Genomic DNA, 27,669 nt, shown 5'->3' with positions numbered 1-27,669 from the left:
AAAAGTAACTATTTGAACAAATTTATTCCAGAGCAAGGATTTGCAAAATATTGTGTTGCATTGTAAGAAACTTTACTCTCACTTACCACCTAACTTATATTTTTAAAATTTATTTTTCATTGCTTTTGAAATCTGATGACATTTCAGAAAGGACTTATAACTGTCAGAGTTCACTGGAAAACAGACATAACAAACCCAACACTAAAAACAAGGATCCCCTTAGAAATACATTTGATGAGACAAGAAATGTATTCTCTGGTACAAAAATGAGGTATTTACAATATAACTTTGGCTATGGACGTTATGCATTCATAAAGGAAATAATAAGTAAAAATATTGTAAACTCAATCTGAACGTTGAAACTAATCTTAAACTATCTGTTTTTCCATCAAAGTGAAAAAAAAGTGTCTATTGCCAAGGCACTGCATGCATTTAAGTGATTCAATCAAGTCAATTCAGTCCCCAAATATTTCCAAAGCTTTATGTTTCCATTTTGAAATTCTGTCTAAATGGTTAAAATGGTTATGTATATTAGAGTACTTCAGCTAATTAAGTCAATAATAGTAACACATTATTATTATTACTATTAGTAATAATAATAGTTTCCATGTTTCAAACCTTGAATCAGGTCTTTCTGAGAGGTAGAGCCTAGAAAATAATTTGTGAACAGGGTTGTGTCTGTCTGTCTGTCTATCTTTCTCTAGACGAGTCAGAAATAAATGCACTCATACACTGAGATATGTCATTGTTTACTAAAATTTAGCCCTTATAGGGGATTAAAGGGGCAGTACTTGAGTTTTAGCCATGCTATTTTTTTCATGGAGAGAAGGGCATAAAGAAGTAGTAGACATAATTAGTATAACATCTATGAAATAAATTTCAGGAGGAATTTAAAGGAGTGAAGTATTATCACCTGACTCTGAAGTTTGGAGAACACTACACATTTATTACAGAAAATCTTCTTATTTTTTTCAAATTACAAAATTATTTGAGGCCACGTCATTATCACCGAAACCACATACATAAAATAAATCATCAAGGGCTCAAACAGACACCCTAAGAGAAACATTTTCAAAAACACAGAGGGGGGGCTTCCCTGGTGGCACAGTGGTTGAGAGTCCGCCTGCCGATGCAGGGGACACAGGTTCGTGCCCCGGTCCGGGAAGATCCCACATGCTGCGGAGCGGCTGGGCCTGTGAGGCCCGCGTACCGAAAAAAAAAAAAAAAAAAAAGGGAAAAAAAAAATACCCCGTTGGGTTCTGTGGTTTCTGTGGTACTAAACATCCTACATCTAATCATTAGGACATCAAAACTTGAAAACCTAAACATACTACCAGTGGAATATTTTCATCTGTGTAACACAAAAACTTAATACAAAGAAACTATCATTGTAGTAATGAACCAGAGATTCAGGGAGAGGGTTATTAAAAGTGGCTAAAATTAACTATTTTGAAGTAGCTCCAAATAGCTGTTACAATGGCCAGCTTTAGTCGACAGTGCAGTAGGATGACACAAGACACACTGAGCGTCGTACATGGTTGTACATTTCAGCTGTTCTTCGCACTTACTTTCTCGTAATACTTGATTTCATATTCGGTGATGACTCCATTGGGATGCTCCGGTTCCTGCCAGGAAAGCTCCACGCTCCGCTGCAGCACTCTCTCCTTCATTACTCCACTCACTTGCGAGGGAGCTGTTTGGACAAGATGTGTCAATAAACAATGAGAAAATTCACTGGATGCCTCAAATCAAATGTCACAACTGATCAGTCCCATGCTGTGCCAGTTTCATTAAGGTAAAAGAAAGCACCTTTTCATAGCTCACAATTCAGAAGCTAATGAATATTCAAACAGGACCTTATTACTGTTCATAAACCTTAATAGAAATTTAAATTAAAGTGCAAACAGCAGAAGATAGCATTGTTCAAGTTAGTGAAAAATGGAAATGATGGGGCTGAGAATGACAATTAAGCAAAGGAATGCTAATTAAGGCTACAAAATATGATTTCTAAGTCCAAATATTTATTTCACATGCAAGAGCAATACACTTTTTACAAGAAACAAATAACTTAATACTGTGCCAGATAAAGTATATGAAATGGCTACTTTCATTTTCAATGAAAGGAATCAAACTTTAAAAAAATGTTTTTATGTTTCACGTGTGTGTCTGTGCATGTGTGTGCGTGTGGGTGTTTCATACTTCGTTAGGTTAAGGTGCAAGAAAACGCTAAGGCTTCTGTTACTTAAATATGTGCGTGATCACACATACACACACAGACTCTTCCACGTGTAATTTATACCTACGTAACCTAGGCTTCAAGCTTTGATAGAAGCAATTCAAGCTACAGTTTTGCTTTCTCTCCCTATACAGATAATAACATGCTAGAGCTCTTTCATCCTAATTAGTGGCATATACTCTTTCTGGTAGCTAAGACTGTGGAATGTAGCAAACTAATTTGCTCTGTCTAATTTGTTCAGTGACGATTAACTAGTTATCTTCTCTGTCTAAATGAGTAGCTGCATTGGCTTGGCTGAATTTCAGTGGGGTCATTATGTTTCATGTATCATGCTCTATCTCATTCTGTAAAATGTTTTCAGGCTGTTAATTTAATTTTCAGATGTCCAAAATTGTTAATAATCCTGCAGACAGAAAAGCAATTATATGGGTCTAAAGCTGTTGAAGCAAGCTTCTGATGTTTATCCCTTTGGCTTTATTTTGTTTCTTCTACTTCTTAATATTTTCTTATATCAATATCTAGAAAAAACATTTGTCACTGCTGTCTAGCTTGACGATTTTGAGGGAAGGACCTGGAAGATGCATGACTCCCATTTCCTCTCAGATTACTAACAAAAGCATAACTAGGGCGGATTAAGTGGAACAACTTTCCCTTTAGGGGCATGCAGCTGAAGTACTCAACAGACTGTGTTTACAGACTAAATGCGCTTCTGATGTTTCCAATGAAGCCAATTTCTAATAAGGAATCTTATTTTTGCCACGACTTTTAAAACCTGGGTATATGCAGTGAAGAAGAACTTGTTTCTAAAGTAATTTATCTCTCCACCCATAACGTTTTTAGCATCTCAGCCAACTGTGTGGTTTAAGAAGCTGCATCCCCAAGCCATAGCCTTGGGAAACACATTCCCCAGCTAATGGTGAGATGAGATTCTACTTAGCCAGGAATCTCTAATAGTCTAATTTACTTAACGCCATTCATAAAATCTGTATTTTAATTTTAATTAGTAAAAAACAGAATGCAGCACAGGTGAGAATACTGCAATAGTCAATACATAAATTACTCAGTAAGGCTGCTGGGTCTCCGATCAGGGTTTACGGCATGAGGTGTGCCATTTGGAAACAGGTTAAATGGAAATAGGTGGGAGCACTATTAGGTGCCAATCTCTAGGTCTTCTTTAAACAACACACATAGCTTAATGTGATTTTCAGTGTAAGTCAAACTATAAAACACTTTGCTTTGTTCCTATCCCTAAAGAGCAAGATGAGAGAGACGAGACACTGAATCCTCCAAAATATGGCAGAGACTTGGGGTATAAATGTACCTCATTTAGTTCTAATATGTTGCAGCAAGATCTAAGTGTAAAATGAGACATGATTTCTGCAAGTTACACATTAACATTAAACTCATAATCTCATCCTGGAAAAAGAACTTTTACCAATAAAATGATGGTAATTGGGAAATGGGGGGAAAGATGCCAAAAAACACATTTGAAATGTACAGTATTTTGAAGCCCGTAACACAGCACTAGCAGTGCAGTACTCTACAATGTATTTTCCCTCTTTTGTACAAAGAGCCATATCTGTCAGTGACTATACTCCTGATTTCCTGTGTATTTCTTATTTTTAAAAATTTATCCCTTGCTAATACTGTATCAAGCCACACGTTTAAAAGAGTCAGAAACAGAAGTACTAGCACATGGCCCTTGAGAATAGATAAATTGCATGATAGGAAAAATATTTCCCTACCTATGTCCTTCAAATACAACACTTTGGTACATAAAAATTGATAATATTTTCCCTTGAGTTTCAATATCTCAGGCATAGAGAATATATAATTCATAAGATATACAGTTTATAAACAAAAATATCTCTAAAGCTAATCAGATTCTAACAGTCATGATTTGCAGATGAAGTTATACATAAAAGTAAAATTGAAAGAAATATTAAAAAACATTGATTTCTATGGTTAATATATTTGATCTGCTAAATTAATCCCACTGTAACAATTTCACTAAGAATATGCTCTTACACCAAAATATTCAATTAGCTACAATCTGAATTCATTTTGAAAAGAATATGCATACAACTAATTAAATCATATACATACTTAACAACCCATAAGGTATTATGACATTTATAATTTTCATAATTATCAAAGTTAAATAAAATCTTTTGTAATTGGAATTAATGTGAAGCTAATAAATAGTAACCGACAATAGTAAATTCCCTGCACTGGAAAATGTAAGAAAACAAATTCAGAGAGGCAAGCTTTTAAACATGAATTTGTAGTAGGGTTTCTAAAAAGTGATTAACAGATTAATTTCTCACCTAAGTTTCTAGAAATATTCTGATATAAAAATTAATTTCAACTGAAGAAACAGATGGAACGTTTTGCCCTTAAATATTTTCAAGAATTATTGGGGACATATCTGGAGTCTATACAAATGCCAGTGAAAGACGATCCTAGGAAATACAGAAATGGTTTCTGTGGTTTAAAGTGGTAAATCTCAACAGTATAAAAACAAAGTTGATGCAACAGAAAAGCAAAAGTCAAATAACAGGCTAAAATGTAAATTTTGGGCTAGGATCGTTTAGTATGAGGCTCTGAACTAAAAAATAATCAGTAAGAATGGTGGGTTTATGTACAGACCTGAACCAGTCAACATTTTTGAGATTTTGAGCTTCAAGCACTCATGCATGAGTTTTGATCTTAATCAACTTTTAATTAAAATCCAAGTACAAAAATTATATTTAAGTTACAAGATGAAATGTACTCATAAGGGCTCCATTCCCCCTCACCCTATGCCCTCCAAAATGTTAAGCTTACCTATATGTATGGAAACATTTCCTAGCACAAAGCGAGGAAAAGACAATTTTAAAACACAATATAGTAAGCGAATGGCCCTCCAAACTCCATACTCTAATCTCTGGAATGTATGAATGAATATGCAACATTACAAGGCAAAAGGGACACTGCAGATGTAATTCAGGTGATAGACCTTACAATAAAGATATTATCTTGGACTTTTTCAAGCAGGCCCAATCTAATCACATCAGTCCTTATGAGCAGAGAGATTTCTCCAGCCAGGGCTAGAAAGATTTTGCGAAAGGTGAAGCCAGAGAGATCTGAAGCATGAGAAGGAATCAACCCGCCACTGCTGGAGGAGTCACTTGGGGAACGTAAGGTATGGGGGCAGCTTTTAAGGATCAAAGACATGCCCTAGGTGACAGAGGCAGAGAAATGGAGACCTCTATGCTACCAGCACAAAGGCCTGGAATTCTGACATCAATGAGGTTGGAAGTGGATCTTCCCCAGAGGCTCCAGATAAGAGCCCAGCCCATCTGACAACTTGACTTCAGCCCAAGAGGCTGGCAACTGAGGCTCCAGCTGAGCCCCGCCATGCCCAGACCTCTGACCCACAGAACTGGGAGATACGAAATTAGTGTTGTTTTGAAGTTTTTGTGGTAACTATTCATGGTAGCAATAGAAAACTAATACATACAGTAAAGAAAGAATAGACGTGCTGGAATTTTAACAAAGTCTATGAAAAAAGGTTAGTGATAGGATAGTTTAATAATGTGATATGTTGAAATTTATGTTGAAATAACATGGAATCAAGGAATTTTGATCTTGATTAAGACTCAAAACACAATGCCTTATAAAAAAGAACTCTCCATCATACATCTGGAAGAATTTTTTTTTTTTTTGGTGGTAATACTTCAATGAAGTTCATGAATTTGATTTTGGATTTTAAAAGTAATTTATTTATACTAGTCATTATTTTCACTACACAAATTCTCCCACTAAATTTCAACAAAGAATGGTGAGTGGAAAAATAATATTTGTATTTCTAAATAATACAATCAGGAAAGATAGGTCAAGAAGTATGAAACGACCATTTACCACACCTCAAATTATTACATCTATTGACACTTGTTAGGTTTCCATTAGGTAAATACAAAAAGTGAAAATGAAGAAATCTTTAGAACACAATCAAATGCAAATCTGACAATTATAGAATAATAGACTTTTATTGAACACTTTTGCTGCTTTATAGTATGGAGTTCATTTTTGTCATCATTTGAAATAACAAATGTGTGTATAATTAGGAGTTTAGGATTTTATAATACACAACTTTTAGCTTTCTTACTCTTCCCCATAGGTGTTTCATTTTTGCACTACAGGACAAACGTATAAAAACACATGTAAATGTATTCCAATAACAAAAGAGTAGACCAAAAGTATACATGATCCAGTGGAGTATCACGTAACATATCAATTCAATTTTTAGGGTATTTAGGAATAAGTAAAAAATTCTAACGTGATTTCACTAAACTTCAATTTACTGGCTGTGAACAAAAAAGGGTCAGTAATAATATCATGAGCAATGAATATAAAATTTTATCTAAAAATTAAAGCACAGGGATTAAGGGCAATTGAGTCTGCAGGAATTATGAGCAATCCATTTGCAATACGTACCCATCAAATTGTTTTTGGTTGGAGAGAAAGATGATTTGTGGCTAAAACAAATATAAATCTCATTCTATAATAAGCAGTTGAAAAAATCAGTGGGAAATGAATTGATCTTTCTCAAAATTAAATTATTCTCTTTGCATTGCCAGCTATGACCTACCAATTAGAATGATGATGTTTTATTCAAAAATGTAAAATACACAATATAATACATGACATATCACAGAATGGATTTCTAAATATATTTAAGAACAATTACTGAAAAGACAACTTGAATAAGAGCTAAAAAATAAGATCTGAAAGATCTGTAACAAAAAATGAATGATATTGAACTGACAAAGCAGGAAAAAGAAAGCATCGTGATTGGGGTGCCAAGTCAAGTATATATTGTGAGTAAAGTCAATATCGTTTCAGTAGGGTAATAACACTCCTCACAGAACAACAAACGTCACTACTCTGCTACTTGTTCAACTAAGGATAGCGCTGTTCTTTAAAGCAACAGTCACAACATCTTGGCAAAAATGATCTGCTAATACATCTTTCTGAAAATAAAGTTTCCTCTGTCATCATCAGATGATTAGTAACCAATTGTTTGGATGTTTAATTAATTACAATAGGAGTTCGCACTTCCTGGAAAGTCTATGTAAAGAGCTTTAAAGAGCAAAGAGCTGAAGGTTGTGGAGAAAGCCACTGTGGCAATTGGTTCTAAAAACGTACCTGGACTTCTGCTCATCTCTGCTTAAGTACTGACTAAAATGTGAATTGATGAGGCCGTTAATTTGTAACTCCAGGTGCATTTGCATTTTCATAGAATTACAATGTAATTGTAACTATCGATGTAAATAGAATAGAATATTGTAAAAACAGTAGGTATAAATTAGGCAGCTGCCCAGAACTAGCTGTACTATTCACACCAGTTCTACCCACAGAGGAATAACTAAATGATAATCGAACATGACAATCCAGCAGGGTTAAGGAGCCCTTGATATTGAGTCATACATGTCACCTATCTTTTCAATCAACAGTTAATACTTTTTTACTAGCTCAGTTCTACTCAACAAATGTTTGTTTGGCATTTACTCGATGCAGGGCATGGTGGCATTTCTATAGAAACTTACAGTTTGCTATAAATAAATAAATAAATATATATATATACCTCCTTTCTTCCCTACTGCAACCGTGCAGGTAGGTAGTGTTGTTCTATTCATTGGTGGAAAAGCTAAGGGTTACAGAAATTAAGTAGCATCCACTCAGAAAGGGGCAGATTTTGGATTCAATCATGTTTTTCAAATTCTAATCCCTATCTTTTGTCAACTACGCTGCAATAATTCTAGGTGCTGGCACTTCTTGAGAGCAGGCACTAGAAGCAGGAAAGCTAAGTCACACACTTAGCATTTGTTGAGAATCCATGATGGGCCATAATGATGAAAAGACCCTTAGGGATCTATTCAATAGGTAGGAGTCCTAGAACCTGCAGATACCAGAAGAGGTCAATCTGAGCAGCGATTTTTAAAATTACTTTTTTAAAAATGGCAAATGCATATTATATGCAACAAAATTCAAACGGTACAAAAGAGAATATACTGAAAAGGGAGACTTCCTCTGAACCTGGTTCCCATGTCACAAAGTTACCCTTCCCTAAAGCAACTACTTTTAGTAGTTTCTTTGGTATCCTCACAAAAATAGTCTAGATATATATGAAAGTATGTATATTTTAAAAACAGGGATGATATTATTCTAATAGTTCAAAACCCTGATTTTTTCATTTGTCTTGTATTTTATAACTTGTATCATTCCACATATACATATCTGTATCACTCTTTAATCAGCTGTTTTGTATTCCATTCTGTGGATGTACTACTGATATATTTGACCAGATGCTTATAAATAACTATAGTCCTCTCCCATTATCTTAAATAATAACAGAGCCAGGTTCAAGATTGGATCCATTATATTCTCTCTAGTGGCCTCCACAAAAAAGTTACAACTCACTGAATCATTCTTCCTCTGCTTCGGCTAATACAGAATTATTTTATTATTTTTTCCCCCAAATCCTATTTCCCTTGCTGACAGTACTACACAATGTAATGTTTAATTATTTCATAGTTGTTTATCTCCTCAGCTATTCTGATGCTCCTTGAAGGAAGGACATTTGGAGAAGCAATAGAGCCAAGGACTGAAGAGCATGGGCTCATGAGCTAGTCTACTGGGTGTGCACCTAGGTTCCAGCGTTTATTTGCAAATTGTGCAATCTTGAACAAGGAAACAAACTTCTTGAGCATCAGTTTTCTCAGCTTTAAAATAGCTTTAATCAGAGTGCATACTTCATAAATAGAATTGTTCTGGAAATCAGTATTTAAATACTTAAAACCACTCCTGCGACTAAATACTGACAGGTTTTATTCAATTTCAATCATTTAGAAATGACCAATTTCCATAATTTATACTCTCTATTTTATATACACCAGCTAAACAGAAAGACATTAAGGTTAAGTAATTTAGAAGGAACGTATCATTGTAAAAAAATGAAATAACTACCAAAATGGGAAGAGGTCCAACAACACGCATTCTTTTAAAAATATTACAGGGCTTCCCTGGTGGCGCAGTGGTTGAGAGTCTGCCTGCCGATGCAGGGGACGCGGGTTTGTGTCCCGGTCTGGGAAGATCCCACATGCCACAGAGCGGCTGGGCCCGTGAGCCATGGCCACTGAGCCTGCACGTCCGGAGCCTGTGCTCCACAACGGGAGAGGCCACAACAGTGAGAGGCCCGCGTATCGCAAAAAAAAAAAAAAAAAAAAAAAAAAAAAATATTACATATTAAGTTGAGAGAAAAATACAGATGAAGCAATCTCTTCTATTTTGGGTGGTGGGGAAATTAATATTTTGATTGCTTTAGAAAAAAAACACATACTTTCACATGTGGTCTATCAAGTAATCTGACTCCATCTCTAATTTTCCATGAATCTAGAGCTAAAGGCTACCTATTTATAAGGTCAACTACGTGACTATAGTCTCACTTTAATGATGAACTATTTATAGAAATGATTTATAAGGAAGTATGGGATAGCTATAGCCCACAATCAGACCTTTTCAATAATGAAAATAAACCTTTATTAAGAATAAGATATACATGTGTGTGTATACACATTTGTTAATGACCAAAACCTCCTTTACATGTCATCAGAATAAGCTTTTCAGTTGTGAACATTTTCTTTGACCTTGGAACATGTTTTATTATAAGTAGAGAATCATGTTGTATTTCAATCACAAAAATATTGTAATATCAGTCGACAATTTTTGAAATGTTGATTTAGTCCAAATTCTTGTGTTATGGCTATCTTTAATTATAATTTTCATAGTTATCTATTTACATTTTTTACAACATGAATATTCTTTCCATTAATTTATATTAAACACAGACTGTCTAAATTTTTAATTCAATATACTGTAACTATACTTCCTTACAATATGAGATGAATGTAGTCCCTCATTTAGATAAATAATTTTAATTTATATACTATTATATGTATCATGAACACATATGAATGATTCTTAAATTATGTAATAACATATACTAATATTTACATATATAACCATGTGGCTAAGTAAGCTCATTAGCTCCTCTTGCTAAATATCTACACAATGTTTAAAATATTATTCTGTATATTGTAACATTCTGGAATTCCAAAGATTCCATTTACTTTTCAGAGGCAGTATAGCATTTATTTAAATAACATGTAGGTTGTTTATTAAGAGGAACATTGTTAATAGAAAGAATATTAAAGAAAGAGGAGACATGAGATTTGCCTTGAAGCAAGACATTAATAATGTATATTCAGAATTCCCATTAGAATAAACTTACATTACTGAATGCCAGCTGTGTGCTTACTATGTGACTACACTGCATTTTTAACTCCCAAGTCCTTTTCCAGTACACCACCATTTCTCATCATCATAAAATGAGTATAATGTGTTACAACCAAAGTTTTTTAAAAAATGAATGAAACCATAAAAATTGAGTTTACTGCATATAGTGATATGGTTTCATAAAATGTTGGTTTCACATGTGTGTTTGTGTATAAATATACCAAAGTACAGATATACAACGTGCATCTATGAATTACTTTTTTTTTTTTTTTTTTGCGGTACGCGGGCCTCTCACTGTTGTGGCCTCTCCCTTTGCGGAGCACAGGCTCCAGAAGCGCAGGCTCAGCGGCCATGGCTCATGGGCCCAGCTGCTCCACAGCATGTGGGATCTTCCTGGACCGGGGTACGAACCCGTGTCCCCTGCATCAGCAGGCGGACTCTCAACAACTGCGCCACCAGGGAAGCCCTATGAATTACTTTTAATAAACACATTAAAATTTTTTTGAAAGCTACTTTATTACATGATATATAATTGAGGGTATATCTATTTACAAAGAGAGATGAATGTGTTTAAAGTGATACAATACAAAACATAATACAGCAAAAGTAAGTGTGACAGTTCCCTGTTACACCATTCTTTTACTCTATCCCAAGTTCTTGATAACAGTTGAAGAGAACAGCCAATTTCATTATATTCTGGCTGCTATCAATCTCATCCTTTTCCACTTTACAGTTTCTTTTTATTTTACTTTTCCTGCTTGTGTCTTCTACTCTGGTATGATTTATTTTCGACTGTATTTTTTCTAGGCCTACCTAAAACTTGTATGTATCCAAATCAATCTATTTTCTTAAATATTATCTAAAAATATTGTTTTGCAGCTATTGTTCTTCATTAGTGGTTTTATCTTATTTTTTTACATTTTTTGCAGAAATCATCACTCTAGTGCTCCTCGCAACTAATTTGATTTTAATTCTCTGTTCTATTATAAGTTTGATTATTCAAGAAGGAAAAGAAGGAGGAAGAAGAATGTAACGAGGAGGAAGAGGAGAAGAAGGAGAAGGTGGAGGAGCAGAAAAAGAAGGAAACCTAAAGTATCTCAAAGCTCACTAAAATAGGGCTTCCCTGGTGGCGCAGTGGTTGAGAGTCCTCCTGCCGATGCAGGGGACACGGGTTCGTGCCCCGGTCTGGGGAAATCCCTACATGCCGTGGAGCGGCTAAGCCCATGAGCCATGGCTGCTGAGCCTGTGCGTCCGGAGCCTGTGCTCCACAACGGGAGAGACCACAACAGTGAGAGGCCCACGTACCACAAAAAAAAACAAAAAAAAAACCTCACTAAAATTATCTCACTTAAAATGTGCAATTAAAAAATGTTATCATCCCAATTGCTCCAGGTACTCTGAATACATTTCATCTCTGAAGTGCATAAACTTAAGAGATTCACATTGCTTAATAATAAGTTCTCAACACCAGTCAAGATTTATTACTTTATTTCAAGAACCTACTACAAACTAAGTACGTAGTTTAATAGAGTCTCCTAAATACATTTCAACTAGCTTTGCAGCTTGTATTTGAAAGTTGTTGCTATTGCCTAGGAAGTCAGGCATAAATGAAAACTGCCTTAAGTTTCCTAAACCTGTATAATGCCGATGGTGCCACGTGGCATTAATTTACTAAACCAAGAGAAAATTAATGCAGTTTCCTAAAGTAGCCAATTAATACCCAAAGAGTCACTTTTATACATTGGGAAAATCTGGCTTAGAATTAAATAGTTATATACAGGGAGAGTTACCAATTTATGAATAAGTTTGGTTTCAAAAGTTAATTTGTAGTTTAGTTGTTTGTAACTTGGACTTCATTTTCCATAGAATCAGTATCAAAAAAAGCATTTAGATTGCCAGGTTAGCCAACAAACACATTTTGACCCAGAATGTTGTTAAAATATGTACATTTGTTCAGAAAATGAGTTAAAAACAATTCTGCTTCAATACTAGTAACTACGGAAAACAGAAAAACCAATAGGATGAAAAAAATGTTTTTGCTATTACTATTTAATACAGGTGCTTCAATACAAGAATTAAAATCTTCCAGAATCCTGCCAAAATTCTGATGTCTCTTAGCCAGAGACAGAAACTGATCGATATTTGCTAGGCTTCTGCCACTGCCCTCATCTTCCTTATAGGGAATTTTGACTTTATTCCTAAATAGTCTCCAGCCACCAGGAAATAACCATCTCAATAACTAACTAGAACATAAATACAAGGACAATACGTCCCTAGTTTCACCTTTTATCAGTTAGAGCAGGGGTCTATGGCCTTGGGCCAAATCTGGCTAGTTACCTGTTTTTGTAAATAAAATTTCACTAGAACACAGCTGCATCCATCTGTTTACATATGGCTTATGGGTGCTATTTGTGCTAAAATATCAGAGGTGCGGAATTAAAACAGAGAAAATATGGCCTATAAAGCAGGAAATTTTTATTATCTTGTCCTTTTCAGAATAAGTTTGCTCACTTCTAAGTTAGAGTTTGTTTTGTTGCAAGTAAGTAAACCCCAATAAACAAGGGTTTAATTGTCTTTTACTTTTCTCATGCAAAAAGGAATATACTTCACAGGTGAGCAGTTGCTATATTTTGTCCAGTGGCTCAAGGATGTAAAGATGATTCTCCTGGCCTTTCCCTCATGGTTGCAATGCGTTGCGATTGCCGCTGCTACAGCAATCATATCCGTGTTGCAGGCTTGCAATGAAAAGGCAGTGTGGAATACTCCGGGTCTAAATAAGGAAAGCCAACTATTCCAGCAAGCTCTAGCAGTCTTTTGCTTTTGTCTCATTCATCTTATTCCCTAGGTTGGACATGGATTTCTAAAATTTAAGCTGGGTGTACTGATGCCCTAAAAAAACGATAGTAAATAAGAAGAAAGAACTTGATATTAGGGAGGAAACCGGCAGTGTCTGCCACCCTCATCTTCCCAATAGCAAGAGAAAGGGAGATCATTCACTTAACTTGATTCCTACACTTCCAACCTCCTCAATTAATTTCTCTTCTGAATATAGAACAGAAAGGATGAAGGAAAGTGATTCAGATTCCTAAGTGAAGGCACCAGATCATGGATAAAAAGTAAGGTCATGTAAACTGGGACTTGAGAGATATTTATGATATCACTAAATCTTTATCTGGCAAGTTTAAGAGTGAAGTGAGAAAAATTTTTTTCTTTGTTTGGTCACATCGGGGAGCTATTTCAGGTAAGCCTTTTTTTTTTTTTTTTTTTTGGGTACGCGGGCCTCTCACTGTTGTGGTCTCTCCCGTTGTGGAGCACAGGCTCCGGACGCGCAGGCTCAGCAGCCATGGCTCACGGGCCCAGACGCTCCACGGCATCTGGGATCCTCCCGGACCGGGGCATGAACCCGTGTCCCTTGCATCAGCAGGCGGACTCTCAACCACTGCGCCACCAGGGAAGCCCAGGTAAGGCTTTTTCTTATAGGACCAGATAGTTGTAGAAAACCTGAACAGTACAATGGTCAAGTCTGAAAAGGTCATATCAGGTGATTTAAACAGATTTTCCTGGAGAGAAGCCATTTACCAGACAGCATGAATAACATGTTAACTAAAGAGAACTTTTTATAACAACACCTTTTAATGACATTATTTCATTTAGCCATTTGACACGAGGAATTCCTAGGTGAAATAGAGAGTCTCAAATTGATTGACAGTACTAGCAAGGAACACACCACCATGCATATTTTAGCCACTTAGTACATGCTAAGTAAAGGGATACATTTATTACATACAAATTACCCTTTCTCTTTTACGTAACCAATCTCTTCCTCTCCATTGGATTCTGCCTAATAGACTTCACAGATTTCTCCCGTGCAAATAAAATTATTTCTCAAGCCTATATCCCCTTTCATCTGCCAGGGAATCACTCTTCTTCCCTTTACAGCCAAATATGCCAAAAAACTTGTCTAGATTCTTTTTCTCCCTTTCTTCAAAACCCATTCATGCTCCAACCTTCTCTAGTCTGGCTTCAGTCCACCTCATTCCATCCAGTTGGTTGGATAAGCCACTGATGCCCTCATCTAACCACAGTGAAGTACTTTTCTCAATCCTCATCTTTCTTGTATTCTCAACAGCATTACTATTGTTAACTTTTCCTCATTTTATCCTTGGCTCGCATGACACATTTTCTAGTTTTTCTCTATCTGTCTGGCTAATTCTTTTCTTTCCTTTTGCAAGCCACTTCTCCTTATTCAAAAGTCAAATTTCCTGAAGGTTGTATAAAAAGATGCTCATTTTCATTAGTCATTAAGGAAATGCAAATTAAAAACACATTAAGATACTATATACTTGATATCAACTAGAATGGCTACAGTCAACAAGACAGATAATAACAAGTGTTGAAAAGGATGTGGGAAAATCTAGAACTGTCATACACTGTTGGTAGAAATGTAAAATAGCCACTTTCAATAAGCAGTTCGGCAATTCTTTTAATAGTTAGATATAAAGTTACCATATGACCCTGTAATTCCACTCTTAGCTGTCTATGCTGGAGAAATGAAAACATAGGTCCACACAAAGGCATTAACATGAAAGTTTATAGCAATGTTATTCATATAGCCAAAAAGTGGAAACAACCTAAAGATCCATCAACTGGTAAACAAACAAAATGGAATATATACAAGGGAATAGTATATATTCATTATATATTCAATTCATAAAAATGAATGGACTTGCTATATGGTACAACATGAATGAACCTCAAAAAACATTGTGCTAACTGAAAGACGTCAGATGTATAAGACCCACATTGTATGACTCTATTTATATGAAATGTTTAGAAAGACAGAGCAGTGGTCCCCAACCTCCGGGCCGAGGACCAGTACCGGTCCGAGGCCTGTTAGGAGCTGGGCCACACAGCAGGAGGTGAGCGGCAGGCTAGTGAATGGAAGCTTCATTTGCCACTCCCCATTGCTCACATTACTGCCAGAACCATCCCTGTCCCCTACTGTCGGTGGAAAAACTGTCTTCCATGAAACTGGTCCCTGGTGCCAAAAAGGTTGGGAACCACTGCTATAGAGATGAAAATTAGATTAGTAGCTGGCTAGGTCTGGGGGTAGGAATGGGGAGTGACTGAAAATGGGCAGGAGGGATCTTACTAGGGTAATGGTAATATTTTAATATTAAAATTTTAATATTTTATTGTGGTGATGATTACACAACTCTTTAAATTTACCAAAAATCACTGAATCATACACTTGAAATGGGTATATTTTATAGTATGCAAATTAATTCTAATGACAGCTGTTAAAAATTGGCTTTCCATGACTTTAGAATAAGGACCGAAACCTTAACATAACTTACTGTTTGACCTCCATCTATCTTTCCGGCCTCACCATGTATAAATATTCCCCCATTCTGTGCAACCTATTCCTTTTGTTCCTCAGCTGTGACAAACTCCTGTTCACACTGAGGTGAAACATCATTCTGACTTTTCCTCTTAGAGTATCTTTTCCAACTTCTCTGACTGAATACAACCCAATCTATTTGTGTTCTCATGGAATTAGAAAATTTCCATTTACAGCAGTTTAGAGGTGGATATTGACACGCGTTAGTATAATTATTTGATGAATGTCTGTCTCCCCCACTGTATGCTCTATAAAGTTGGAGGGACATGCTTGGTTTTGACAACAAAATGTCCTCACTATTTATCACAGTTCCCAGCCTTTAGGTACCTATTAAATTCTGGCTTAACGTATAAAGTACAACTCTCAATTATCTAAAAATTTCCTCTAGGATGCAAAATTTTTTTTTTTGTTGTTCCAGGATAATTATTCTCTCAAATTAAAGTGTGAAAGTATCTTTCAGAACTTTGCGAAGTTGAATACATACATTAAGATCAGACTGGTTTTTTTTTGACTACTGCTTGCAGTATCTATTGCAATTCTCTAAGGGAGAACCATCACAAAATGCCAAATGATAAAAAAAAAAGACAAACAAACTAGTGAAACCATCCTATATTAGAGTAACTTAAACGTCAGTTATTAATTTTTGATAATTTTCAATATCTCAATATCAGTAAGATAAATTCTGATACCAATGAATTCAAACTATTCTTTCAAATAAGCATAATTTTGCTTATGGTATTCTGAGGTGTTATTTTATTTTATTAAAATAATTTCCAAATGCAACCAAGTTCTCTCATTACATCTTGTTCTGTGTGTCTGCACAGGATTTTGGAGATATATAAAATCACAGGACATAAAAACATTGGTTATATATAATATACTTGTTAATAAAACAAAACCCATCAAAATATTAGTTTCAATTCCCTGAATTTTTATTTAAATGGTCATCATTAAGTTAGTTAGTTAATACCTAGTCTTTTGGCCTTAAAACTGCTTGGGATAAAAAAGCAAAATGTTCAAAAATTATAAAAGAACAAATTATTTTTATAAAAATTGATACACACTTTATATTTATATACATATATAAAATATATCCTCTTAATATTTATTTGAAGTAATTTTTCATGTAAGAAAATACTATAGTTCTTCATCTACAGTACCTAAATATAAATACATATGTATCCTATATATGAAAATGTGCATACATATACACATATGTATATAATGATACTCATATAAAAACTTTTCATATCTGTAATTAAAAGCACTTTATGACCAACATATTTTGGTAATTTTATCACTACTGATTTCCAAATGTGGTAATTACAGAAGAGTATTGTGAAATAAATGACTTGTACATTAAAGATATTTCTCATTGATATAAGGCAGTCTCAGAAATTTTATTGGTGCATAGTCTCTAAAAATAAACTCTATATTTAAGAAAGGTATGAAATTGATAACTCTTCAGCTTTCTATACAAACAATCGCCAGTACATGAGAAATAGCATTAGGCTTTTCCTCAACTCTGTGGGTCTAACTTCAAGGGACTACTGTCATCATGGTCCATTTTGCTTTCAAAATTCTGATAAGAAAATTCTGATCTGGGCTTCCCTGGTGGCGCAGTGGTTGAGAGTCCGCCTGCCGATGCAGGGGACACGGGTTCGTGCCCCGGTTCGCGAAGATCCCACATGCCGCGGAGCGGCTGGGCCCGTGAGCCATGGCCGCTGAGCCTGCGCGTCCGGAGCCCGTGCTCCGCAACGGGAGAGGCCACAACAGTGAGAGGCCCGCGTACCGCGAAAAAAAAAAAAAAAAGAAAAGAAAAGAAAATTCTGATCTAAAATTTTCCTCTGACACAGAATTTCTTTCTTCTCTCTCCCTACTCTCTCTCTCTCTTAGTTTTAGGTTAGTTATGCAGTTGTAGATCTCTTTTGTCTTAAATCAACAGACTACCTACAAACTAGCACCAAGGCTCAACAGCAACTTCTGTTTTCTGAGAAGTGAAGCAGTGCTGGGTTCTGAGCACCTTCCATTACATGTTCACATAGCAATCTTTCCTCACTCAATGCTAGAGCCAGGCTCTTCAGAATGCCCAGTGACCTGGTATCTTATGACTAGGAGCCTGGCAGAAAGTCGCATGAATAATCCATTTAAGGTAATTCTAATTCCTGGTTAATACAAATCTGACTTTTCACCATCATAAAACAAAAGAAAACAAAAAGTACAACTGCAGGCAGAGAATGTAACATTGAAATGTATTCTAACTGTCTATGTTGCAAGTATTAACCTGCTGATACTCACTTAAAATTGCAAGTCACTGACCAATAAATGCTTAAATGCTCTTTAAGATGAGTGCATTTTCTCTTTTGTCCAGTAATAAAATTTGTCCAGTGGCACACTTCTCTGGAAAACTCCATCATATTTCTGAACACATCCCTATTTCTGCTGTAAATTGTCTTGGATGACAAACAAAAGCAATTGTCTAACATATATTGCGTTACATATCAATGAAGAGTGAGAGACAGATTCTGTGTGGTTTGTGCTTATTAAGAATTTATTTTGAATGGAAGGTTCCTTCTACAGTATTTTAAAATAAGAACATTTGAGTTTAACAGAGTTCTAGTGTTCTATGGTTTGGGTTTTTTTTGTTTGTTTGTTTGTTTAGTCAAAGACAAAAAAGAATTATCATTAAGCATCTAACCACATAACCAAATAAAGTATTTGATAAAAGTTTCAGAATACATTAATATTTTACCACTAAATAACAGACAAGGAATAATTTTCTGGTGCCAAAGTACCAGGTTATATGTGCAACGAACAAGAATCATTTGTTAGCTGCCCATTGGTCCATTTAAAAAGAACTGTAGATTATTCCTTAGCTACAGTGCAAAAGGACACTGGGCCACTGAGGACACACATACACACACACATACACGTGTGTGCATACATACACACATGCATGGCATGTAACTTCATTATGCCCCAGAGTTAGAAGGAAAAGTATTTTCAAATCAGTCTAAATTTGATTTCTCATGCTTGAAATTAACCTCCACCCTCAACACAACATACGACTGGGCACCGTTTTGTATGTATATATGAGTAATTCGAGTAAATGGAAAGAAACTGTATTGATAAAAATGCTCCACCCCCGAACTTCACAAGATTTGAAGTCACACAGAAAATATTTGATCCCAGCTCTGCCACTTATTAGTTATGTCATCTTGCTCAAGGTGCTAAACTGCTCTGAACTACATAATTTTTCATCTGCAAAATTGAAATGATATGGGTGCTACGGAGATTTTAAAAGATAATAAATGTGAGTCACATACATCACGTTTAGCAATTAGCAATCTTTCAATAACTGTTAGTATTATTATGAAAGAAAGAAATTAAAGAGGAAATAAGCATGCCAAATCGACTTTACAAAACAGCACAACAAAAAACACTTCTATTCGGTTCACTGACATTATTTTCTTCTAGTGCAAACTGTCATTTTATAATTTAATGTAAATATTCTAAATACAATACATTTGAAACCTTGAGTATTTTATTTTAGATCCACGGGGATATACTATGTTCACGCACCAGGTGCAGAGATGCACAGCTATCTTATTCGATTATTATATCTTACTTCATTTTTTTTATTATGTGTGTTAATAAAGAATATGACTTGGTAAATGCTCTACAAAATGTGACATCATCCATGCAAACAAATTCTAATGTTTACTAAATAAATTTACTAAATAAATTATTATATGTTAAATTCTGAATATTTACTAAATAAATTATTATATGTTAAATTCTGAATATTAATTATAAACTGTAATATTTTCTGATAAGAGGGAATTGTCTTTGCTAATACACTGATTTGTTATTATTTTAAATTATGTGAATGGATGGCCTTAACACTTCTTGATAACACCTATTATAACCTTTGGAAAATATTCTGATTTTATTATTCTGATGCTTCTAAGCGCTTTTAATCGCTCCCAATTAAGAATCCTAGTGCTGGGTACTTAAGCTCTGTGACTTTGGGCATATTATTTCATTTCATCGTGCCTCGGTTTTCTCATCTCTCCAAAGTAATAATATCAAGTTTTAAGGAGATACCTAAAGTATTAAAAGAGAAAAGATAAGAAGTGCTTAGCAAACTAAGTATAGAATAAAAGATAGCTGTCATAAAATGAGCACAGCATACAAGGCCTGTCCTGGTTGGTCTCTGTTTACTTCTCCAGCATCACTTACCTGTCATTTCCTTCTCACACCTACCTGCCAGGATTGCAAAATGCCTTCAAATTTGTTTAACAGGGAAATCTCTCTCTGGTTTAACAGTTCGTGCTATTTCATGACTCCATAGTTATGGCTACTTAATTTCTTCTATATGGAAACCCATGTCCTAGCCTGCTGGTAAGCTCCGGCCCACAACTTCAAGACAACTGAAGGCTCAGCTTCTCTGTGCTTGGTGTATATTTCAACTAGGGGAATTACCTGTTTATATGCCTTCTTCTGTTACAGTACATTTGGACAAGCAATGCATCTACTTAAAGATGCTTTAAAATAAATTTACAACAATATCCACATCTCTGTTTTCCATGTTGCCTAATATTGTTGATATTACCTTAGTATTTTAAATATCTATGGCCAGATTGATACACTCATTAGATAAACAATAGCACATATACTTGTTATTGGAAAACTGATGATTTAAGAAAAGGCAGGTAAAAGAGAGCACTCTTAACTTGTGTTAAAAGGTTTTTCTTTGTTCTTAGGTTAAGTTGCCAAGTGACAAAGTTGACCGTGATAAAGAGTTGTGGAGTACCACTGTATTACGCTATAAACACCTATCGCTTTAGATCAATATCCAAGAAATTCCCCACTGTGTTTACAAGCCCAGCATACTAAAGTTGGCATAAGTAAATCATTTATTTTATACTAACAATAACCTACAGAGAAGCAACTTAACTTCCTCACTCAAACTTTCATTTTGTAGTACAAAAATAACAGAATGCTGACAACTTCTTTAAATGCTAGGTAGATAGGCAAACAACCCTTTGAACCACAGATGATAGGAGCGGATAGTGGAGAGGTATTCAAGTTAAGTCTATGCTTCTGCCATTGCTCCACTTCTAATCTTCTGCTCTTATTTTAGAGGAAATAACTCTTTATATTCGTGCTGATCTGTGGGAGCAAAGAGAATGATGACGTTCTTATCCTTTTAAGTTAGAATATATTTTTAAAACATAAAGTGAAAGAAATAATTCTGGATCTTGCAAATATTCAAAAGAAATGATAATTTCTGTTTTCCTAATAATAAGTTGTAGATTTCTAAAACTATTGATAAAAATTTTATACACTAAAGAATTATTAAATAATCAGGTAATATGTAGAAAAGACTATGCAAGCCATACATGATTCATAAATAATGATTTTTGTAATTCACAATTTAGTTTGTAAAGTATTTGATTTGTTATTTAAATTTATCTGCACTTGTGGTTTTATATATATATATATATATATATATATATATATATATTTTTTTTTTTTTTTTAGGTACGCGGGCCTCTCACTGTTGTGGCCTCTCCCGTTGCGGAGCACGGGCTCCAGACGCGCAGGCTCAGCGGCCATGGCTCACGGGCCCAGCCGTTCCGCGGCATGTGGGATCTTCCCGGACCGGGGCACGAACCCGTGTCCCCTGCATCGGCAGGCAGACTCTCAACCACAGCGCCACCAGGGAAGCCCGTGTGGTTATATTTTACTAATCAAAATTTTGGTGACAACTTAAGAATGTTGTTTTAGAATACTCAGCTATTTTAGTATCAAGAGATTCTTAATAATTTCTGAAATGCTTTTTTGTTTAATATATGAGTGTTTCACAATATGAGATAAGCTTCAGAAAGAAACACAAAATTAAATAAGTCTTATCTGTCATATGTTTACGGTTAGTGCTTGCTCCCAAGATCATCTTTATGAAATTCCTTCTTTCTTTGACATTTGAAAGAAAACATCATCATTCTTGTCTTTTTTAAACCAATCTGTCGACACTGGTATCAAACAACTTTGAACTGATGTTGAGTTGTGTAACAAGTGACAATATCAACTCCTAAGACAGACGAAATGCTTGCTTCATGAATGCATTTTGACAGGTCGACATCAACCCGATGCTTTCAAGTGTGCGGCAGCAATAAGCGAGCATCACAAATAGTAAAGAAAAGCTTCTATTTCCTTGGAAGACATGTTTATATGTTCAGGAAAAATGTTATAGATTAATTATCGTTCCTTTGTTCTTGTCTGCATTGTGATTCAGTTCAGGCATTGTATTTTTCAGTTGCAAAATGTTTGCCACCTGCTTGCGGATAAAAACTCTGGCCCGTATGTACTGCTGTTTGTAAATGACTCCCAAAGGCAACAAGACATTGTTTTCCCAGGTGGGCTACTCATTTACTTTCTGTTTCCTTTCTCCCACTATTCATCTATGGTGACAAGTGTCAATTATGGACAGGAGATTTATGGGATGGGAAAGATAAAGCCCAATTTACAAATCATTTCCTGCGCAAGCAGACAGGTGCAATGACAGAGCCGACTTGCTGTAATTGAATTTCTTACTGCTATCTACTCAGTCACAAGAAGGTGTCAACCTCAAGGATGTTAGGTGTGGAAAAAGTCTTAATACACTATGATTTTGAATGTGGAGATGACAATATCCCCTGGGTTTTAAGTTTGGACTCTGAATAGAATATACTAAATTTTTTTCCATGTAGTAATAAGATTTTCCTTACCCTCTTAAATGGGCAATGCATCAGGGGCAACATGCTAAATTAAGCTAACTTTAAATCAAATGACAATTACAGGTAAGAAAACAAACTCCGTTCTGATGTATTAAAAAGTTCCCACATTATATGGGAAATTTGATTATAATCATATTGAATATAAAAATTCATTTATGAAGTCTTGATATATTTATGGTATGAAGACTTCCAAGCAATAAGTATTGTCAGCTTTTCTCTACCTTGGGGTCGTTTCTATGTCATCTGAAAATGTTTTGTAGTTTTTTCTATAAAATCTTGCATAACACATGGCCCCTTACAGATTTTTGTGTTTGTTTTTACAACTGCCAATTGCATTTTTAAAATTATGCTTTTTCATTGGCCACTATTTATTAATTTTTCAACTACTGTATGCTGTTCACTGAAAAAGGTGTGCTATATAATTACCTAATTTAATCATCAAAAGTCCTTGGATAAGGCATTTTCACCATTTTACAAATAGGAAGTAGATAAGAGAATTTAAGTAACTTTCCCAAGGTCACTAAACCTACAACACCAAGAGCTGACAACTACAAAGTAGAGTCTACATGATCTAGGTTTAACTTACTTTTTCTTTCTGAGGAAAGTGAGCCTAATTACTTGCAGGTTACTGCATATGGATCTTGAGAAAAGCATTTTGTTCAACGTGGCCATAAAGACTCCAAGCCACATTTTATAAGAATTAGTTTTGGTGCTCTGTTTCTACTCAAAAATCTCCTTTTCTTTGATGTCCCATTTATTCTTGTGTTAATACTCGGTTTAGGTCCACCATTCTAGAGGTGACTGCAATTCTGTTTAGCTATCCTGAACCAAAGGATTTTGAGAAATGGAGGGTTCTTTATAAGTGTAAAGTTGTCACTGGTTATTAAAATAAAAGCTTTCTCATATACAACCTTGTCAGCAATAGCACTTAGCGACCTACAGGGCAGAAACTCAGTAATGGAGGCCCCTATATACTATATCTCCAGGTCTGCACCAAAACATACTACAAAGGTTTGAGCTAAACGCTTTTTAAGCCACTAAAATTTCTACCTCAGCACGTCTCTGCCCAAAATACCCTGGCTGACCCTTATTTCCATGATGATATTTTATATCTAATTCCTCATTGATTAGAGTTGGAATTATCCTTAGTTTGGGTGGGAACAAAATTAGCTTTAGCTTTTAGATCTGTGTCATTTCAGAAATTCTCTTTCCAGGAGGCATTTGGTAGATCAGCGTGTTGTTAAACAGAAAAGCTGCTTCTGTGACTTACACATCCTCTGTTTTTGACCTACTGTGATCTTTACATTGACCTCAACCTAATATAATTCACAGGTGAAGAAAAGTTCCAATTTCAGAGTATGTTGAACAGGGACGAAAATTAAGATTTATTAAGCAGAGGTTTTCTAAGGCTTTATACTAAAATGTTCACATATGTTATTTCATTCACTCCTCAAAATAAACCATTGAGGTGGCTATTATTGTAGTCTTTGTACAAATGAGCATTTTGAAATTTAGAAAGGTAAAGGTAAGGAAGCTTATCTACAGACACATGCAGGAGCTGGTTGAACTAAATTTATATAAAAATATGCAGGTTATAAAGCCTAGTATATTACCTGATGCTATTTCCTGAGCTTCTTGGTTTTAGTGATAGTCACTAGAGAATTTACTGTACAGTCATTTCTTGGTATCCACGAGGGACTGGTTCCAGGATCCCCAATGATACCAATATCTTCAATGCTATTTATATAAAATGGGGTAGTATTTACATATAACCTACATACGTCATATACTTTTCTTCTTATACAGACCCAAAATGTTAAGATTTTATTTACAAAACTTCTTTGTTGTGCAGAAAGTAAAAATGCTGTTACAATTTCAGTGCAACTGGTAGTCACAGACAGTTGATTCACCAATCACAGCTATCCACACTACAGCAAGAGTCTTACACAAAAACCTAACAGCGCTTACAATTTTGTTGGGGTGAAGTCCCCAAGCTTGATGAAGGATTTCCAAGAGGGACTAAATGGAGGGAGGCAGAATGTCACAGGAAGTATTCTTTGGCCCTTTGGGTGGGTGGGTGTGAATACTTTTAATCATCTTTACCTATAAAAACCTTATACAATGTAAATGCTATGTAAATAGTTGTAAATACAATGTAAATGCCATGTAAATAGTTGCCTGCATGTGGCAAATTCAAGTTTTGCCAGTTGAATTGGTGGATGTGGAATCTGCAGATACAGAGGGCCAATTGTACTTGAATTCCAGTGGCTATATCTTTCTTGATTATAACTTAAGGCTTAGTTCTCCCCCAGACTCCATCACAATTTGTAATACAGACACAGAGAACGTTAGACTGAGAGCGGTTCTAGGTGCACTAGAATCTAATTTCCATGGGGACGCAGACTTTGCCTTATTCACTGACACAGAGCCAGCAAACAGAACAGTAGTAGGGTCACAGTGGGAACAGAGTCAATAAATTAAAATATCTTTTCCAATTCAATATCTTGAGTTTTATAGCTGAGGACACTGAGACTCCAAGAAGTGAAGTGACTTGTCAAGGGTAAATGGTAACTTAATAGATCAGTAGATTAAAATTCAGTTTTTCTTGTATTATGGTCAGTGGGTTTTCCAGTATGTCAGATTGTTACTAACTGGGCAGCCACAAGACCGTACTTCTCTGATCCATGTATTAGAACCACAAAGAAGACAAACAAAAAACATTCCCACTTTTAGGTACCTTTTGCTACAGAGTTTAAAGAGGTGGACCAATGGGCATGGTGTGAAGCACCTTCCAGAAATGCTCTGTTGAGTAAATTGACTAAGAAAGAGCGCACGGTCTATCATTTATAGTGTACTATTTCATAACCTTTAAAATGCAGCACATATCTGTAAATTTTATGAATTGAAAAGTTGGCTTTCTTATGGTAGATTTAATCTTACAGCTCTGAAAGTCAACAGTGATTTTATTTTCCTTCAGGAATAATCACTTATTCATTAAGAATAATCACCTAGGAATAAACCTAAGAAATCAACAGGACTTATATGAAGAAAATAATAATCCTTTACTCAGCTACACAGACACATAATGCAATTAAATAAAGGAAAACAGAATATGTTGTGAGATGGGAAGACACAATGTTGGACAGATCTCTATTTTATCCAAATTAATCCAAAAATTCAATAAAATGACAACTCAATGAAAATTCCAAGAGGCTTTTTAAAAACCTCAACACAAAGAAACTAATATTTGGTTGGACAAGTAAATACTTTAGAATGAATAAAATTAGGATAATTATAATAAGGTGGCACAAATTACAAAATATAAAAATCTAAATCTGTATTAAGTAAAATAATGTCATATTAGCCAACAAAATAAACAATGAAGAATTAAATAAGATTAAAAAGTCCAGAAACAGGCTCTAGTCTCTACATGGCCTTGGTATAAAATATTAGTGTTTTAAAATACTAATTTTAAAGGAGAAGGATGAGATGAGAAGGATGAATTTTACAGTAAATAGTATCAAAGCAACTGAAAAGATTAGTGAAAGGAGAAAGTTAAAAACATCACATTGCATATGAGATATATTCTTGATAATTTAAAATCTTAATATAAAATCTAAGCCATTTAATAAAAGAAGAAGAGTTGAATAAGTATTTTTGTAAATTTTTTATGGGCAAGGTTTTTCAAAGCATAATTAATACTGATATAAACCATTAAGCAAAAGATAGACTTATAAAAATGTAAACTTCTCTGTGTCAAAGAGTGGCATATATAAAATTAAAACACAAAAAACTGGAATCATTTGGTGTGTGTATATACAGACATATATAAAAATACATATCAAATTATATATAAATTTGTAATCATAATTATTTCATTCACTCAATCAAATGTTTTAGTGTTTAATATGTTTTAGGCACTCTCTTAAGTGAATTAAGCAATGAATAAAATAGATTATGTATGTATATATGTATATTTCCAAGGAGCTTACATCCTAATGGGGGTGGGAAGCAGATATACAGGAAATAACATGAATAAGTAAAATATATACTATGATAACAGTGAGAGGTGCTAAGAAGAAAAAATAAGGCAGGGTAGAAAGGTGGCAAATATTGTTGATGGCTGCAATTTTAGATCTAGCATACAGATCACCTCCTTGAGTAGTAAAACCTTACCATTCATTCCTTTTTAAGAAACAAAACGGAAATAAATGGAGACAAAATCGTACACATAATCATATGAATCAGCATAGTATACATTCTGCATTTTAAAACGAAATTAAATAAGCTTGAACTGGAGATTTTTAATTTTGTAATTTTGTCAGTAGATAGGTGATTTCTGATTCTGTAAAAATGGGAGGTGAAGTTGTATTTTTGGAGTATGAAAAAGCAAGGCAAAGGACCACTCTATTCTGTGAATGTCCCCAGGAACCCCACCTATCTTCTATGTCACCCTTCTCCATGAATTGTTCCTCCTGATTTTCTTTGATTGAATTGTCAGACATTATTTGTGGAAACCTTTCTACTTTCACCTAACAGCCACTTAATATTCTTCTCACGTGCTGCAAGATATAAATGTCTGAGAAATGAATAGGAGGAAGATGGTTGTGCATTTACCGTTTAAGACAGCCTTCATTGCCCGCAAATGAAAAGAACACTGGAGAAATTTCTGATTAAATCACAGGATCCACTAAAGAAAAGTGTAAAGACCTAACAGGCATTCTAGGATGGAGGGGTTGTAACACCTTAAGTCCTAAATTTTGGATACTTGCCCAAACTACGTCTTTTGAAAGGCAATATAGAGGCAACCTAAGGGTTTGTGATTTGTTCTTGGTTCTAGATTGAAGATAGAAAAACAGTTTCTATTGGGCTGCTTGTATTTAAAGGTAAACTAACAAATCTGTGTAGAA

General features: G+C 35.0%; 1 protein-coding gene across 7 annotated transcripts in view; it reads right to left on the bottom strand.

Annotated features, from left to right (window-relative positions):
• The window catches only part of EPHA7 (EPH receptor A7), a 163,646-nt gene that overhangs the window by 28,458 nt on the left and 107,519 nt on the right, over window positions 1–27,669 (bottom strand). For all 7 annotated transcript variants that reach the window (XM_065888517.1, XM_065888512.1, XM_065888513.1 and 4 more), the window contains exon 6: window positions 1,569–1,693. In XM_065888517.1, the coding sequence (XP_065744589.1) occupies window positions 1,569–1,693 (125 nt within the window). The remainder of the gene's footprint in view (window positions 1–1,568; window positions 1,694–27,669) is intronic.

Source organism: Phocoena phocoena, chromosome 12 (genome assembly GCF_963924675.1).
Source record: "Phocoena phocoena chromosome 12, mPhoPho1.1, whole genome shotgun sequence".
In the NCBI taxonomy this organism is placed as follows: Eukaryota; Metazoa; Chordata; class Mammalia; order Artiodactyla; family Phocoenidae; genus Phocoena; species Phocoena phocoena.
Note: the sequence above shows the minus strand (reverse complement) of the source record. Positions and strands in the feature narration are given on the sequence as shown.